The sequence below is a fragment of the Colobus angolensis genome, unplaced genomic scaffold, assembly GCF_000951035.1.
Source record: "Colobus angolensis palliatus isolate OR3802 unplaced genomic scaffold, Cang.pa_1.0 Scaffold252, whole genome shotgun sequence".
Classification (NCBI taxonomy): Eukaryota; Metazoa; Chordata; class Mammalia; order Primates; family Cercopithecidae; genus Colobus; species Colobus angolensis.
In genome coordinates this window covers 1,702,943-1,721,990 of record NW_012115733.1, presented here as the reverse complement: position 1 = coordinate 1,721,990, position 19,048 = coordinate 1,702,943, and the positions used below count along the sequence as shown (strand labels likewise).

Here is a 19,048-nt window from a genome sequence, read left to right as displayed (position 1 = left end):
AACCCGGGAGGCGGAGCTTGCAGTGAGCCAAGATCGAGCCACTGCACTCCAGCCTGGGCGACAAAGCCAGACTCCGTCTCAAAAAAAAAAAAAAAGTATCACTACGTTCCATCACTGTTCCTATTCCTACTATTATATGAGCTTAGGCAAGTTACTTAACCTTTCTGTACCTGTGTATTTTTATGAGTAAAAATGGAGAAACACCCCTCGGGGTTATTGTGAACACCAAATGACACGAAAAAAGTAAAGGGCTTAGGAGCGTGCCTGACACATAAGCAGCAGCTTAAATTATGTGATCTAATGTTTTTAGTATTAGATTTCTACTACTAATTACTCTGTGGGCCGAAAGCTCAGGATAGACAGTTTTATTCTAAGGACAACCCTTCTCCCCAACAAAAAAGGCGCTGAAAACTGGAAATAGTGAAACACAATGGGGCATTGCGTTTTCAAAGGCAACTGACACGCCCAGGGCTGGGATACGACCCGCCCGCCCAGTACTCATTAAATATGGCAGCGAGGGCCCGACGTACTGCGGCTGCGCAAGTTGAAACTCCTCCTGTCAGCTCCTCCCCGGCGGGCCTCCCCTCACCTCCGCTGGGCAGAGGTGCCGGGTGTGAGCCCGCCGTGGCGCGCACGCGCAGACGCTTGCTGGGCTGAGCCGATACTCGCCAGGCGCCCTGTCACATGAGCCGCGCGCCCGCTTCGCTCCCCCTCCTCCCCGGCTGAGCTGTGTGAATGAAGCTCTGCCGGCTACGTGGGGCGCTTACTCAACTTGGTGTCCTGGACGCCAGAGCCGACCGAGCGCGCTGCCCACCGGCGGCGGACACGGACTCCGCCGCTCCTGACCTCGGCGACAGGTAAAGGCAAACGGGCTGTCCCTTCCTCAACAGGTCCTTGGCGGGCCGCTGGCCCCCGGCCCACCCCCGGAGCACCCACTAAGCGCAGCGACACAGGGGAAGCGCAACCCCGCTGGCTTGGACCCCCGGAGATGGGGCTTCCTCGCGCCCGGCGGCGGCAGCCCAGCGCTTGGAAGAGCTAGACAGGCTAGTTCCAGCCAGTGCGGAGCGGCGTCTTCCCGGGAGCCCAGCCCTATTCTCCGAGTAAGGTCCCTGGGCTGCCCGAGCGAAGTTTCCTTGCGGAGCGGCGCCAAGCCCGCCCTGCTTTTGAATCGGAGTGTTTAGCCGCCTGCGTCCCCTTTCCCGGACTGGGGTAGGGTGACTTAGGCTGGCAAAGCTCAGCCGAGGCCCGGCTCTTCTCCCTCTGGCTCTGGACTTGCCGCTGGTTTTGTATGGGTCTTAGCGAAGTGGAGAAACTCTCGGAAAAGTAGTCGCTGCGCTGTTTTCCTTTTGCCACTTAACGAGCGTAGCTGGTTCTCTCCAGACTTTTGAGCCTTGCTCTTGAGCCCCTTGACCCATACGGGAAAAGCTTTACCTTTACATTGACGCACGTTTCCTTTGATTAACATTTCAGAGCAAATCAGTTGCCCGGAGTTCCCAGCGAAGTTGTACCTGTGCCCGTGCGATAACGTCAGTGGAAGCTGCCCCGAGTAAGTGCGGGAAATCTAGAAGTTTGGAGCATAAAAAAACAGCACGAGTCCACTTTACCTAAACTTCATACATTTATTAGCAACTGCTCGGGTTTAACTTCAGAGATGTTGAATTTCGCCTAGTCCCACGGGACGACGATCATTACTTCTTAACTGCACGCGAAACAGGAGAAGAAAAAAAGGCAAATCAAAACAGACTGTCTCAGGTCTCAGATAAGTCATCGGAGCGCTTTTTCCTGGTGAATTCACCCTAGGAGTTTGTGGGTTCCTAATTTTCTTGGACTTCGCGAACTTCTCCTTGTGCAAAGCACTGTCTTTTCTCTGTTGGTGTTTTGGGACTGGTGTACACATTAACCCTTTTGTCATTAAAGAAGGCCAACACGATTCTCACGTTAGTATTAACCTTCAGTGTTTGTGCTTTAGCGCTTTCACTTAGGAGGCGGAGGCGTTGGTTGTATAAAAGATATGGAAATAGCAATCTACTTTAATGTTCACCAGGTCAAAAAGGTGAAGACTTTTAGAAAAAACAGATTGGCTTGTATGCTAAGTAGGGAAGACCAATTTATTAACTGAGATCTTCTTTAAATGGACAAGCAGAGTGTTAAGCCTCTAAGTCAAACTAAGTCGTCAGACCTCTCATTTTTTCTCCCATTCCTGGCTCCTATTTTTTTTTTTTTTTTTTTGAGACGGATATCGTTCTGTCACCCAGGCTGGAGTGCAGTGGCACAATCTCGGCTCACTGCAACCTCGGCCTCCCTCCCGGGTTCAAGCGATTCTCCTGCCTCAGCCTCCCGAGTAGCTGGGATTACAGGCGCCACCTGTAATTATAATGCACCACCATGCCCAGCTAATTTTTGTATTTTTAGTAGAGACGGGGTTTCACCATGTTGGCCAGGCTGGTCTCGAACTCCTGACCTCAGGTGATCCGCCTGCTTCGGCCTCCCAAAGTGCTGAGATTACACCACACGCGGCCCCTAACTCCTTGAATATCTTTGTAAATAGTATTGTCCTAGGACTGGATTTGAAGTTTTAACAACAGGAATTAGCTGAATTAATTTGGTTTTCTTTGAACTGGTATTCCATTTTTACATTTTTCTTCTTCTTTGGTTCATTTTCACCCGACTATAAAAGCAATATATGCTCACTATAGGAAATTTGCAAAGAGTGGGAAAGTATAATGACACAAGGAGAAAGAACTACTACTCAAAGGGTATCATCACTCTTCACTTTTTATTCCGCTTCTTTTTTTTCCCCCTATACAAGATCTGTTTCCAAACTTTAAGTATTCATAAATTTTCCTCTCCTACTGATTTCAAAATGTAAAGTTGGGTATTTTGGGGGTTGGTTAGGGCACTGGATATTAATGTTGCTCTTCAGTCTCCAAAGTATGAAACTTCAAGGTAGGAAAGGTGCTTAACGGTGATTTCATCCAGCATCTCACCAGCTGAGACTCAGAACTTATTTACTGAGGCTCCAGTGATTCATGCAGCATTGTATAGCACTGAGTGGCAGCATTAACTCGCTCCAGATCTCTGGTGTTCTCTCTCTTCAGAGATACCTTGCTGCTTAGAGGGAAACTTGACACTACTCATGCCTGCATATCTTTGAAAGAGAGGTTCGGAGAGGGGCAGGAGATAATTTTCAAGCATTTGAAGTGTATAGTTTCTTTTAGGTATTCATTTTTCTGTTTACATTTTCAGGTTTGGGGCTTTAGCACCTTGCAGAAAACAGCCACAGAGCTGCTTTTCTATCAAGTCTCCCTATAAAACTGAGTGGCTCTGGGAAACTCAGCCTGCGACCCCAGAGTGGGTGAAGATAGGATCAATATGGCCATGTGGCAGGGTAAGAAATTAGCACTTATTCTTCTAACTGGTTTTTCCTCCTACTCTATTCTCTACCCTCACCCAACCATTCCCCACCCAGCCAATGGCAGGCAGCCAGCTGTTCTTTAATTTAACCCTTTGTCTTTGCAAGGACAAAACACATTAGTTTAAAAAGAAGCTGCTGCTAGCTATAAGTTTAAATTATTTAAAAGTGGGGTTGGAGGAGAAGTAGGAAAATGGCATGCCAGCAACATTTAAAAGAACTCCCTTCATTTAAACGAGTGATCGTTGGGGGGTTATATGCCAGGAGACAGGATATTTTTTCCCATTTGTGTTTTTTATTTGTTTCTGGCAAATTTCTATCATAAGATTCCCCACCATAAGGTTGGGGAGACAGATGTCGTGCCTCTCCAGCTTCATCTTCCCAATAAAAACTTTGTGATGTATGCAGTTTGAAAGAGCATATTTAATGTTACACTGTTTATATTTGATACAATATAAACATTGAGAAGGAAAATGCCTATTTTAATGATATGAACTACCTGAGAGCAAAGCTCAGTAGTATCTTAGCTGATGTATTACATCTCTCATGAACTTGTGAATTCCTACCACATACAAAATTATGTTTTATTTTTAGTGGGGTTGAGGCTTGTGCCCTTTGGAGGGTTTAGGAATCTCCAGGGTTATGTGGGATTTTTATGGTTATCAAAAGTGTGTGTGGGTTTAAGAAATGATGACAAACACTACCAAAATTGGCCTGTGACCCATAAAAAGTTAAAGACTACTTAAATGGAATGGAATGAAATAGCTTGAATATCTAGAAATATTCAGCAGGTTAGTTAGTTGGTGGTCTAATGTGTCTTTTAAAAATGTTTCATTGTGTTGGTTGTGACTTTATGTAGGCACACAAATGTAACAAGTAGTTTCCATGTATAAAGATTATCAATTTGAAGACATTTATGGAAACAGGATTTGGCCTGTATGCTTGCTTTGACTCACACAATGGGCATTTATCAAGAGCAGTTTGGATATTCTTGCTTAAATCCTGAGACGTTCTTTCATTCAACAAAGGAAATACAGAGATGAATAAGTTGCAGGATGCTAGAAGATTCCTTGTCATCTAAAGACAGACACATAAACAAATAATTTCGCCACGTTGAATAAGTTGGAATAGAGAGGTACAAAAAGCAAGGGAAGCCCCGAGGAAAGCTTGATGAAGTCTGAGTTTTGAGCTGGTCTAAAAAAATGAGTAGGAGTTTGCCAGATGGGCAAATGAGAGAAATGCATTCTGGGCAGACAGAGCAGCACTGTTTGGGAAGTTCCAAGTTGCTCTGTTTGCCTCATGTGAGATGTGTAGGGGCACGACCTCAGACGAAGCAGGGAAGGTAGTTGGAGGCCAGATAATAAAGAGCCTTGTATGTTCTAGGAAGGATTTTACACTTTATCCTGAAGACAAAGATTCTAAACAGGGAAGTAACATAATCAGATTTTGTTTTAGAAAGATTACTTTGGCAGCAGTGCTGAGCTGGAAATGGTGAAAACTAGGAGTCAGTCAGGAGGTTTCTGGAATAGTTTAGGGGAGAGAAGGTAAGGGTCTGAACAGAAGCAGGGGCAGAAAGGTTAGAGAGAATGGGATTCTAGAATGTTCTGTGACTGGATGTGGCAAGAAATGGGCCTGGATTAACTACCAGCTTGGGTGCCTGGGGGCCACTGGTGCCATTCTCTGGGATGGGGAGCATGAGAGGCAGCTGATGGGCATGGGGATGGTACACTGGATTTGGATGACCTGTTTGGGTTGAGACACCTGTGGGCTGTCAGGTTGATGTTTCAAAGACAGTTTTGAAAGTACAGAACTGAGGTTGGCACAGATGGGGATCTAAAGTTTTGTTCCTAATGGTGCATAAAGAGCTTGTTTTTTTTTTTCTCTGTAGTTAATGGAAATGTCATTACTAGTTAATGATTTATTTTATAATAAAAGCATTTTAATGTTTAACAACTCTTAATCATAATGTCATATTTTCATAGTAAATAATGTATTTTGCAAGCCCAGGTCCTGAAATCAGATGTGCTTAAAATTACATTGAAGTGAAACCTCATTTTTCCAGCATTAGTGAAGAGGGGAGTGTTCCGTATAAGTAAGCTCTTTGGGTAACTGCAGCTTATCCCTTGTTTTGGGTAACCTCTGAAGTAACCAGCAAAATACGATGATAGTTTGGAAGCAGTGTGGTATGATAGTTATATGTGTGGGTCTGAGTTCCACTCCATTGGTTCCGTCACTTGGTAGCTATGAGGCGTTGGGCAAGTCACTTAATCCCTCTGTGTGTAAGTTTTCTCTTTTACAAAATGGAGATAGTAATATAACTCATCCCATTGCTGAGTATATAGCCAAAAGAAAGGAAATCAGTATTGAAGAGACGGCTGCACCCCCATGTTTATTGCAGCACTACTCACAATAGCCAAGATAGGAAATCAACCTAAGTGTCCATCACTGGATGAATGGATAAAAAACATGTGTTACATATATTCAACAAAATATTATTCAGCCATAAAAAGAGTGAAATCCTGTCATTTGCAGCAACATGGATGGAACTGGAAGTCATTATGTTAAGTGAAATAAGCCAGGCATGGAAAGATAAATACTGCATATTCTCACTCATATGTGGGAGCTAAAAAATGTGGATCTCATGAAGGTAGAAAGTCGAATGGTGGTTTCCAGAGGCTGGGAAGGGAAGGAGGTTGGGGAAGGAAGAAAAGTGGGTTAATGGGTATAAACATACAGCTAAAGAGAAGGAAAAAGTTCTAGTGTTCAATAGTACAGTAGGGAGACTACAGTTAACAATAATTTATTATATATTTCAAAATGGCTTGAAGAAAAAATTAGAATGTTTCTAACACAAAGAAAAGGTAAATGTTAGAGGTGATAGATATCCCAATTACCCTGATTTGATCATTATACATTGTATACATGTATCAAAATATCACATATGCCCCCAAAATATGTACAGCTATTATATATCAATTTTTGAAAAGGGGGAAAAGCAGAACACCTGATAGACTTGGTGTGATGACAAATTAAGCTAATATATGCAGAGCACTTGGAACATAGTAAATGCCATGTAAGTGTGTGCCATTATTATAATAGTAAGACATTTAGAATATTATTTAGCATATAGTAAGTGCTCAGTAAAATTTAGCAATAGCTGTTATTACTACTGTCACTATTATTTTCCTATAACCTGGGATGGGACAGGGACCTTGTTCTGTGGAGGTAATTTCAGGTTGTCCTCGGAAGCCCTGTCCTGTGGTTGTCTGTTTGGGTCTTTAAATATAAGTTTAGACTTGAAAAGATCCTTAGAAAACATCTAGCAGCTGGGCGCGGTGGCTCACACCTGTAATCCCAACACTTTGGGGGGGTGGATCACGAGGTCAGGAGATTAAGACCATCCTGGCTAACATGGTAAAACCCTGTCTCTACTAAAAATACAAAAAATTAGCCAGGCGTGGTGGCAGGCGCCTGTAGTCCCAGCTGCTCGGGAGGCTGAGGCAGGAGAATGGTATGAACCCAGGAGGCAGAGCTGGCAGTGAGCCGAGATCACGCCACTGCACTCTAGCCTGGGCGACACAGCGAGAGAAAAAAAAAAAAAAAAAAAGATCTAGGTCACCTAATTCCCTATTCCAGTATTCTTTCTGTGGGCTCATGGAAGAGGGAATGCATGAGTCTGTTCTCAGCTCAAGGAAGCTTCTGAGTCAGTCTCTAGAGCTTGTTGAGGAACCTTAAGGGCTATAGGAACCCAAATCTCCTTAGGCTCTTGGCTCATTGCTGTCTGGTTCCTCCATGGAGAATTTGATCTGAATTCCCATACCTCTTAAATGGGGCCAAGGTTATTTTGACTTCACTTAATGGAGCCCTCTAATATATTTTTCTGGCCTCTTTAAACAGTGTACTGAGCATAATTTAATATTTTTGATAACTCAGGGTTATCATTAATAACCTCCAGCCAGTTTGAAGTTGGAGACTTGTGTTGTCAGGTGTTATTTATTTATTCCATTAACATTTATTGAACACTAGTTGTACAGCAGGCACTCTGCTGGGCCCTAGAAACACAATGGTCAGTGGAAACAGGTATGGTCTCTACTATCATGGAGCTTATCAACCAGGATAAAGGTGGCACTTCAAATTAATGAAATGATTTATTTAACATGTGTGCTGAAGTAATTTGGAAAAAATGACAGCATAAATTTAGAAGGGTTAATGTTTCTTAATAAAGGAGGGGGCATCAGAATTACCTGTAGTGCTTTAAAAAATATTCCTACTCAGGTCCCCATTCCCCCAAATTGTGATTCAGTCTTAAGACCTGAGCATTGCAATCCTGTTTTAGAACTGTGGCAATAAATAGTTGTTTTTTTTTTTGAGAGAGGGCAATGATAAAGGAACTAAAAAAATATGGAAGACTATGTATATAATCTTGGGGATAGGGAAGATATTTGTGTGCATAATATCAAAGGTAGAATAATGAAAAAGATTAATATAATCAATTATATGAAAATTTAAAATTTCTGCACAAACCATAAATAAAGTTAATGAGAAAACAAAAACAATTGCAGCAAGATTCATTATCTGTAACACAAAGACTTAACAGGGCAATAAGAAAAAACAAATATTCTACTAGAAAAATGTACAAAGGTCGAGGGAAAATGTGCAAAGGGAAATATATCAAAGAAGAAATGCAAATGGCCAGTAAACATGTATCTCAACAGTAGTCAAATAAAGGGGAATTAGAATGGCATACCATTTTCTCCAGTATAATTTGCAGAGATTAAAAAGGAATGACAGAACTCACTGTTGGCAAAGACGCAAGGAAGCAGATGTTCTCATACACTTGTGGTGGGAATGTCAGTTTGGCAATATTTATTAAAAGCTTTAAAAAATATGTTTACCTTCTGACCCAGCAATTCATTTTCTTGGAATTTATCCTAAGGAAGTAATTAAGGGTGTGCACAAAGATGTATCAATAAGGATATTAATTGCAGCATTTTCTATAATGGGAAAAATTGAAAACACTTGCATTTTGATGCATCTATACAACAGAATATGGGAATTTCCAAAAATAATAATGTAGAGTTCTATTTAGTAACATAGAAATAGGTTCATGACATAATGTTAAACCCAGGGGTCAGGGAGTGGGGGAGCAGGGAAAAGCAGATTCCAACTGTCGATACAGTCATCCCTCCATGTACTCGGGGGATTTGAAGACCCCAAATATACTAAAATCCTAGCATACTCAAGTCCTGCAGTTGGCCTTACAGAACCTGCATATAGGAAAATTTGGCCTTCCATATTCATGGGTTTCATATTCTGAGATTACTGTATTTTCCATCTGTGCATTTGGTTGAAAAACATCTGCATGTAAGTGAACCTGTGCAGTTCAAACCCGTATTGTTCAAGGGTCAACTGTCATTAAAAGTATGGACTCTGGGCTTAAATCTGAATTCAAATCCCAGCTACACCTTTATCAGCTGCGTACTGTTGGGTGTATTACTTGTCTTAGTGTTCCTTGATTTCTCCATCAGTAAAATAGGAATAAAATAGTAGCTAACCTACCAGTTCCTATCTAGTGTGCCCAAAGATCACCTGGTGATCTTTCCAAACTTCCCAAGCCCAGGCTTCACTCAGCCCAATTAAATCTGAATCTCTGGGGATGGGACAGAGAACGGTATTGTTGAAGTTCCCCAGGCGATTCTAATGTGCAAACAAGTTTGAGAAAGCTGAGCAGTTGTTGAGGGGATTGTTGAAGGGATTAAATGAGAAAATCACAGTGCCTGTCATGTGGTAAGTACTCAATGTATAGTAACTATTATTATTGTGGCTTTTTAAAAATTATTAATAGTATGATCCCATTTTAATGTATGTGTTTGTGTCCATGTATGGATAGTATAAAAAAAAGTCTGAGACGATATATACAAAAGTATTTTAAGAAAGAAATTATAGTTGACTTTATTTTTGCTTACATGTATCGTTCCATTTTTCTGTAAATAACATGGATTGTTAATTTTAAAAAGTATAATTTCTGAAGGCATTATCAGGTATATGTACCCAGCTTTATATACTAAAGTATCTATAGTGAAAAAACTGAAGACATAGTTTTCATACTAGGGGAATGTAAGTATATTATGATAGTTCTGAACAGTATAATATCTGGCCATTAAAAATAAAGACTAGCTGAGTGTGGTGGCTTATACCTGTAATCCCAGAACTTTTGGAGGCCAAGGCAGGAGCATTGCTTGAGTTCAGGAGTTCAAGACTAGCCTGGGCAACATAGACTCTGTCTCTACTAAAATAAAACTTTTTTTTTTTTTTTTTTTTTTGAGACAGAGTTTCGCTAACTTAGCCAGGCATGGTGGTGCACGCCTGTCATCCCAGCTACTCGGACGGCTGACATGGGATCACTGGACCCCAGGAGATTGAGGCTATAGTGAGCTATGATCTCGCCACTGCCCCCCAGCCTGGGCAACAGAGTGAGACCCTGTCTCAAAAAAAAGAAAAAAGAAAAACAACAACAACAAAAAAACAAAATAAAAAACAAGACTGATGCTGTGGGGACTCCCTCTGTCACCCAACCTGGAGTGCAGTGGTAGGATCTTGGCTCACTGCAACCTCAAACTCCCAGGCTCAAGCAATCCTCCCACCTCAGCCTCCTGAGTAGCTGGGTCTACAGGCACACACCACTATATTTGGCTAATTTTTGTAGTGTTTGTAGAGACAGGGTTTTGCCTTGTTGCCCAGGCTGGTCTCGAACTCCTAAGCTCAAGCGATCCACCTGCCTTGGCCTCCCAAAGTGCAGGGATTACAGGCGTGAGCCATCATGCCTGGACCCATCTCTCTCTTTTTAACTCAAGTGTGGGTTTATGTATCTCTGTGTGTTCACATGTTACATGTACACCTATTAAGTGAAGATAAATACAGAAAGAAAGGAAATGATCCAAAGTTGTTGCACTGGCTGTCTCCAGGTGATAGGGTACAGTTACTTTAATCTTCCTTTTATTATACTTTTATTTACTTTCAAATTTTATACAATGAATGTGTATAACTTTTATAACCAGAAAACAAGTGATTTGAAAATGAGATGTAAGAGTCAGTAGACTCTCAACAAGTACCTGGCAGCAAGGAGCGCAGCATGTGTGGCCCCCTGGACAACTGCTTCAGTCACTCTGTGTGCCCTTCTGCCTTCCAACAAAAGAGCAAAAGAGAAGAAACCAGGCCCCTGAGGGTTTGGTTAGAACGGGATTTTTGCTATTAATACTTCCTGAAGTACTCTTGTAATTTTTCACTGTCTCTCCCAGTGACTACAAAAAACTCTTTTGGAAGTTGTGCAAAAGGTGGGAAATTACACTGCATCTAATGTAGAGGTTGCAGAATAAGGTAAGATGGCAAAATAGCACGTCAGGCTAAGTGTGAAAATAAGGCTAGAGGAAAATCATAATAAAATAGTTGCAACGAGAAACTGTTCTTCAAATTGAAAGGAAGTATATGTTTTGACTGTGCAGTTTTTTTTGGCACATTGCAGTGTATTTGTAAACACTCTGGTGATTTAGCTAACACATGGGGGGTGGGGAGCAAGAGGGAGCCTCACAAAGCAGTCAGTGAATTGATGAAAGCTTCAGTGTGAAATCTGGGTAGCCATGTGGCTTACTAATTGGACCACTATCACCTAAGAGAAGCCATCTGGTCCTGCCTGTTGACGGAAACAAAAGTAGGTAACTCTTGAAAGAAAGTCAGGTTGTTAGAGCAGGAATAAAGAAGCAGGCAGCCCCCACCCCCAGCCCCTTTTCCTCTATCTGGCACAGTGCCTCACCTATAGCAGGTACTCAAGAAACGAGTTCTTTGTCAATTAAAATAATAAATAAAAAAATAAAATAAAATAAAATAATAAATAAATAAATAGTTTTTAAAAAGAAATGAGTTCTTTGTCTCTCTTTGCCTTTTGCCTTTCCATAACTCTTCAAGGGGGAGAAATCGGTGGGGAATGGATTCTGATGGAAGGCATTGCATAGAGGGTAAACGAAAACAACCTTTCAAAAAATTGTTCTCTAAGAATCAGTTATTCTTTCCCAAGCACACAGTTGTGGAGGGAGCACAGGTCTTGGAGTGCCATAACCTGAATCTGAACCCAGGTCTGCCATTTGGTAGCCACAGTTATTTAAACTCCAAAAGCCTCAATTGTCACATCCGAGGTCAAGTGTCATGTCTGGAGACAGACTCGCTGGATTTATATCCTGACTCTGTCACTACTAGCCATGTGACTTTGGGCAGGTTATTTAATCTCTTTGTGTCTTACCTTCTTCATCTGTAAAATGGGGTTAATACTCATACCTATTCAGGATTATTGGGAGGATGTAGTGAGTGAATACAAATGCAGCAAAGCACTTGCAAATGCTGGCCTTTACTATTATAATATATGAAAGGTTATGATAATATTTACTGCACATGCTTCTAGATGAGAGTCAGTCATCAAAATGCCTGGTCCATTATAGCTCTTCTGATTGGATTATAAGTTTCGACATGAAAAATAAAATTAGGTATATTATGAAAGAGATGTTTTTAAACTGGAAGGAGTTTTCAGAGGTGATCTGTTTCAGATGTATAATCTTGCAAAGGAAGAAACTGAGGCCCAGTGAGACTTATTTTAGGCCACACAGCTGTCACATCGTACCCAAAGCCAGGATTAGACCCTGGGGCTCCTGATAATGCTGCCCAGCCCGCTCTTTCTCTGTCAGTCTGTCTACCTATTTGGTCCTACTGCATTGCACTGCCTTCCCCAGGCTTGGGTATCTTACAGTTTTCTGCTGAATCTTAGTCTTTTCCTACTATGCTTTATTGCTACCATGAAAAGTTTAGCTTTTTTTTTCTCCCCTCAAAAATAGGTTTTTCATTGAGGCTTCCAGGATGTTTTCTTTCCCCTTCTCACTATGTTAGCTTATGAAATAAACTGTAAGTTCTTATTATTTAACCAGAATTATGATTCAGCTTCCTGTTTCATGTAGTGCTGTTCTGTGTGTCAAGGGTTGGGGGAGGCGGGACTAGAAAGTTTCACTATTGGTGGCTACAAATGCCAGATTCTTCTTCTTCTCCTTCCTACCTTCTGTTAACTACCCAGTATGTATAGACCCGTGGTCAGGTCAAAGAAGCTGTTGAGGAGTTAATAGTATGAAGTATCTCCCTTAATAATGTCATAATTTGATGATTTTCAACCCAATACCATTCTGGCATTAGGTGGCATTTTATTATATTTATTTAGGATTTCTGCCCTGACTACATCCAGGAGGAACATAGAACAACACAGAAATCAAAACATAGAGCAATTAGAAATAAATGCAGGACAGGGACCATCCAGTGGAAATGAAATCGATATTACTAGGCATGTGAGATATTAGACACTGAAGTTTTCTCTTTCTTTTCTTCTGTGTCCCTCCCTCCAAAAGATAAACACAATAAATTACATTGTTGACATCTTCTGGCCAAAAACGTGTTCAGATGCAGAAGAAAACCCTGGCTCTGTCTATGCTAAATCTTCTGGTCCTTCCACTGCCCTCCCTTTGGTCTGGCCTTACCTGTGGCCACCTGTGACTCAGCACTGAATATTCCCAGGTTGAAATAATAATCTTTCCTATTTAGCTTTGAGAATGGTGAGAGACAGGTAGGCAAGAGAGTTCCTGCCATCCAAATTCTCAACTCTGTCAAGCTCTTCTTTTCCTTGGGTCCTATACCCCAGTAATACATAATAATAATAGAGTTTCCTTAACTTACATTTCTCTGTATTGAATAATTATACCACCGTGGACCCAGATGTCAAAGCCGAAATTCTAAGAGACACCATACATTTCTTGCTCCTCCTTATCTGCAGTCTGACCCTGCTGGCCTAGATCATTTCAGTAGGTAGCATTCCTAGCAAGCACCTGCTTACTTTTCAGCCATGAGCTTTCCTGAAGCCTCCCCCATCCTCTGGTAAAATTAGCCTCTGGCCCTATTGTATGGTCCTTGAGGGCATTGACTGCACTTGTTCAATATTTTTGTTCTCACGTCTGCTGTGTGCCAGGCAGGCATTGTGTTGGGTGGATGCTGGGGTTATAGCAGTGAACACAAAAGTCATGATCCCTGCCCTCTTAAGCCTTGCAGTCTCATGGGGGAGTTGGAGTGCAAATAAATACACAGCTATTTTCTTATAAAGTGTTGTGAGTGCTAGAAAAGTCAAGTCCTATGAAAAAGAATAGTAGAGACTGAATTTATAGAGAGAAGAAGGGAATGGGAGGAAGTGACAAGTTCATCTGAGACCTGAAAGATGAGGAGGAGTTATCCAGGCAAAAAGTTGGGGGAACAGCATCCCAGGCAGAGGACACAAGGTGGAAATCCCTGAGGTGGGAAGAATCCCTGGGTCCTTTCCCAGCATGGTCCATTGCAGCTGGACCATAGTGAATGAGGCATAAAGGGACATGTGATAAAATTGGAAAGATGGGCAGGGGACAGGTCATACAGGGTTTTGTAGGCCATGTTACCAAGTACCCTAACTTGGTAACATGAAGGCCTTGGAGATAGATTGGATATGGCAGAGTGACCAGTGAATGAGTGAGGAGTGTCTCATTCATCTTATACCGAATACCTGGCAGAGAGTGCCCAGCGTATAGTATGTGCTCATTGAATCTTTGTTTAATGAGTAATAACTGCCTTGTGTTCCTATCAGGATTGCCATGGAGATGAAATGAGATAAGGTATGCTAAGATGCTTTGCAAAATAATTCACTAGATTCTATGTAGTGATGCTTACAGATCTTCACTGTCACTAGGAACCACATCCCCCCAACTCCATTCTCTGTTAAACTAGCAAAATCTTTCAATTATTTCATCCCATGCCATGAATATGCTGATGTACTGTGTTCTTACATATTCAATGTGTCTCTTTTATCAATGCCTTTAACTAATTATGGGTGAGTGGAAACTACCTTATATCACACCATTATGTGACACTCCTAGTGTTAGAGATAATTATGGGTAGTGGTGCCAGGAGCAGTATAGCTTTCTCTTCTGTGCTAAATCTACTTCTAAATCTCTCAACCTATATAATTCGTTATTTAGGAGCTGGATTAATACTGAGGAACAGCACCCTCTGAATTTGCATTTGGATAAGGGCAAGGCTAATCATACCAGGATGTGGTTGCTACCAATTATGGCACTTGGTTTTCTAGACTGTTAAAAGACGTAACAAAATGATCACTGTTTTGCTATTTTTGTGTTAAATATCTGTTCCCTATTTAAACTGCAGGAACTTCAGAGGATTGACTGAAAAGCCCAGCTCTGTGTACTGTTGGTAGGATATAGGTTGATAGAATCCATTAGAGGGCACTTTGAAAGACTTTCTCAAAATGTAACTTGTACACCTTTTGTCCCAATGAATCTATTCTCAAAAGGAACTGCACAAAGGTCACTTGTTACAAGGATGTTGGTTGCCTTCCTGTTGCCATCTTTTTTACTATCAACAGTCTTATTAATGTACAGCATGAGAGACCCGTCATGTTAATTATGGTATTTACATACTATGGTATGCTGTTCATTTCATTTAAAAGAGTAAAGTAGCCTGGATGTGGTGGTTCACGCCTGTAATCCCAGCAATTTAGGAGGCTCAGGTGGAAAGATCACTTGGGATCAGGAGTTTGAGGCTGCAGTGAATGTGCCACTGCACTCCAGCCAGGGTGATAGAGTGAGACCCCGTCTCAAATAAGAAAATAAAACAGTAAAGTAGGTATACATATAGTGACAGGGAATGGTGTCCAAGATAAATTTTTAAGTGAAAAAAGGGGTGCAGAATGGTATATATTACAGGATCCCACTTGTTCAACACAAAGAAGGGAGGTATTATATAAGAATTCGTGTATATGTGTTCTTGCATTTGCTTAGAGAATTTCTAGGATGACGCACAAGAAATAGTTGTCAGTTACCTTGGAGATTAGAGGTGGCGAGGCTAGGGATTTTAGTTTTCACTTGACACCTTTCTGTACTGCTTGACTTGTTTACAACAACCTGTAAAACCTTTAAATACTAAAATTTAAATAAAAACTGTACCTCACTAGATTCTTTCCTCGACAATTTATACTAATAAAAGGAATATTAGTGGTTGAGGTGAGAGATCAGGTCTGAAGCAAAGGAGGCTCACCCTGATAAAACCAAGGGTCTCTAAAAGCTACCTCTGTGGCCAGAGGACTTAGGAGAGATGTTGCTTTGTTAAAGCATAATGCTAAGAAAACAAGTAAGATTAAATTGGGTAAAAATTACTTGATTAGTTTTTTGATGAAACAGTTGTAATCATGTCATTAGTTTTGATCTCTGGATATATTAATACCTAAACAGCATAGTAATTGTATTCCAGACTACAATTTAAACATTAAATGTTTCAATGTGTAGAATGATAGCTGTTTTTCTTGTTCAATTTGTTTAAATGTTGCAAGTGAATGCTAAGCTACAGTTTCTTGAGCTTTTTACTTAAGGACCTGAGGAAAAATGCAAGTATAATCTTATGCTTGAAGTAGAGAAGATATAAATTACCTGATATTTACCTTATAATGTTTGGATTAAGTTAAATCTTCAAATTCTTAAGGCCCCTTCTAGCTCAGTCTCCTCCCAAAAAGGGCTTTTGTCTGAGATACAAGAAGTCAAAGGGTTGTCTGTCAGTGTCCTCTTGGTTTGGCATAATGAAGAGTTCCTTCACCCAGTTGTGGATGTTCAGAGACAAGAGTCACTATCCTGTGTTAAGTGACCCTCCTTCTCTAACATTTGGGGTTTTAGCCAGGAGATAGGTGGTAGAACACAAGACAGGTTTTACTCTAGGATGTTGATTGAGAAAGATATATAATCGGGCAGGTGGTAGAGACTGGAGTAATGGGAACAATTGTGAGAAAAGAAAAGGCTATGTAATTTCAGGCTGTAGAAAGACTGGAATCACGGGTAGAAAGACTGGAATCATAAAGAATGCAACTTTTGCGATATTTTTTCTGGTTGTGGAAACCAGAATATGAGGAGCTGCCTGGAATTTGGTTTGCAGTTGAACCTGGACCTGGAGGTTATGCCTAGAGAACGAGGCATAAAGATTCTTATCTTTGTTGGTGATCACAGAAGCTGTTAGAACTGGCCCCAGCTTGGACCGGGCATGAAGGAGGGAGGAATTGGGAGAAGAAACCAGACATCCTAGAAAGACAGAGAAGATGCTGAGCTCTGAGTGGGCTGGACTTTGTATGTGCTCAAAGCCTGTACTTGACTGCCCTGCATGGAGGATGTTGCTTACATTTCTTACTCTGTAATAAAGTATTCTGAGTTGACTGAGGTCAAGAAAGAGAAAAGAACCAATAATAATAGCTATCATTTATGAGTACTTACCATATGCTTTTTTTTTTTTTTTTGAGACAGAGTCTTGTTCTGTCACCTAGGCTGGAGTGCAGTGGCGTGATCTGGGCTCACTGCAACTTCTGCCTCCTGGGTTCAAGTAATTCTCATGCGTCAGCTTCCCAAGTAGCTGGGACTACAGGCATGCACCACCATGCCTGGCTAGTTTTTGTATTTTTAGTAGAGACAGAGTTTCACCATGTTGGCCAGGCTGGTCTCAAACTGGCCTCAAGTGGTCGCCCACCTTGGCCTCCCAAAGTGCTGAGATCGCAGGCGTGAGCCACCATGCCCAGCCTACCATGTGCTTCTAAAAGTGCTTTACATGGATTATCTCATTTAATCTTTCCAGTAACGGTATAGCAGATAGGAACTGAGGCATAAAGTGGTTGGGTCGTATTCTGAAATTGTAACTGGTAGAGCCTGAGTCTGAGGCAGTCTGCCTCTAGAACCTGTGCTTTTAGTTATTCTGTATTTCTAGGACCATAGCTCCCAGAATCCCTTCTTCACTGCCACCCCCAATCAATCAAGGTAATGGCCAGCTGTGAAAGAAGGAAATTTCCTGTTAGAGTACTATTGCTGTGGCCCTAATGAGCAAGTGAAATGATTTCAAGGGAGTAAGAAAGCAGAGGCTTGAATAAAGCCTGTGGGTAAGTGAAGTACAATTCTGTAGCCAAAATTCTGTTTCTTTTCTAAATTTAAATAAGTGATTTTGTATCTTCTGTGTGGAAGACACTATTAGGTATTATGTGTGGGACTAAGAAGATTCAGAAGCAGATACTGTCCTTCCAAAAGCTAGTCTCTGAGGAAGTTAAAATAAGTGCACTAATAACCATAACCCAAGCTTATGTTAGAGACATGGTTAGAGAGTCATGGACTACCACAGAAGTTAGACAAAGGTGAGGAGGTGGCGTGTGAGGAAGACCATGCAGTATGGGTAGGTTCTTCTGTAGCTGGAGATGTCAGAGATATTATTTCAGCCAGCAAAGTACCAGGTACATTTGAGGGAACTTGAAAGTGTCATGCCAGACCTGTTATATTTATATACATTGTCTCATTAACTTTTTGTAACAACCCTTTATTGACCAAATGATTTAATTGTCAAAACGAGGACACTTTTGAGAGTGGAGTACTAATCAGATGGAATAGGAATAAACAGGGGCTCAGGAAAACCAGGACCTATGAGGCAGTTGTTATTATTCACATTTAACACGTTAGAAAATGAGGCCACAGATCACATAGCTAGGAATTGGTGGAGCTAGGATTTGAATCCAATCCTGGCTTCAAAACTAAAAGATTCATACTTCATTCCGTATACAGTGGGGTACAGTTGAAGGGCTTTGAGCAGAGAACTGTCATGGTCAGAACTGTGCAGGACAGATGGAAAGGAAGGACTGGAACTGGGGTGATGAGTTAAGAGATTGCTGAATAAGATTCATGTAGAACATTCTAAGGACCTGTATATAAGATGTTAACTTTGGAATTTAAAGGAAGTGATAAATGTAAGAGATATCACAAAGCACAAAGGAATAAATGACAAAGTTAGACTACTGGGCAACTTTGAAGGGAGAAGAAGAGTAAAAGGTAATGTAGGATTTCAAATTATTTTAATGAAAACATTTTGTTAACCAAAAGTAGCCACTAAGGTAACTTAGAAAGATAATGTGTGTTTTCACTAGTGTACTAAACTAAGAGAAAATCTGCTTCTCAGTATAGTTGACTTACTGACTTGTAATCATGAGCAAATTATTTAACCCTTTCTTGCCCAGATTTACTCATCTTTAAAACATAATGTTGTCTCCCACTACAAAAGCCCCATGAACTAGCACAGATTGAATGCTTCTTTATCTCCACATTTTCAAAATTTGAGTGCTCATGCTCAATAATGTGAAATTGCATCCTAGTGTTGAATACAACCACTTTTATGTCATATTGTAAAACAGTAATAATATTTATCATGTGATATGTTATCATCCTCTTCTGAACTCCTGCTTCTGTTATTTCCTTTAACTAGTTGCCAGATAAATTGTAATGCCAGCTTTATAACATCTTTTCTGCCATTGTCTTCAACTGTTATTTAACTTCTTTATTATGGTTTAACTTTCTTATATGTTTATCTTAGCTCCCCAATAGAGTGGAAGATACTTTAGGGAAGGGAACATAGTTTATACATCCCTCCATTCCTCCTAATTCCTTAGGTGGAGTCACCCAGGAAGTATTTATTGATCTGATTCAACCAGTTCATGTGGCACAATAA

General features: G+C 41.0%; 1 protein-coding gene across 2 annotated transcripts in view; it reads left to right on the top strand.

Annotated features, from left to right (window-relative positions):
• The first annotated feature begins 679 nt into the window (after nt 1-679).
• CLCN5 (chloride channel, voltage-sensitive 5) overlaps nt 680-19,048 on the top strand; it is a 167,627-nt gene continuing 149,258 nt past the window's right edge. Inside the window, exons 1-3 of one of the 2 annotated variants that reach the window (XM_011946640.1) lie at nt 680-857; nt 1,471-1,546; nt 3,247-3,388. In XM_011946640.1, coding sequence (XP_011802030.1) covers nt 3,373-3,388 — 16 coding nt within the window. In that variant the 5' untranslated portion in view covers nt 680-857; nt 1,471-1,546; nt 3,247-3,372. Of the gene's footprint in view, nt 858-1,470; nt 1,807-3,246; nt 3,389-19,048 lie in introns of both variants that reach the window. The other variant, XM_011946641.1, reaches the window with a different exon arrangement.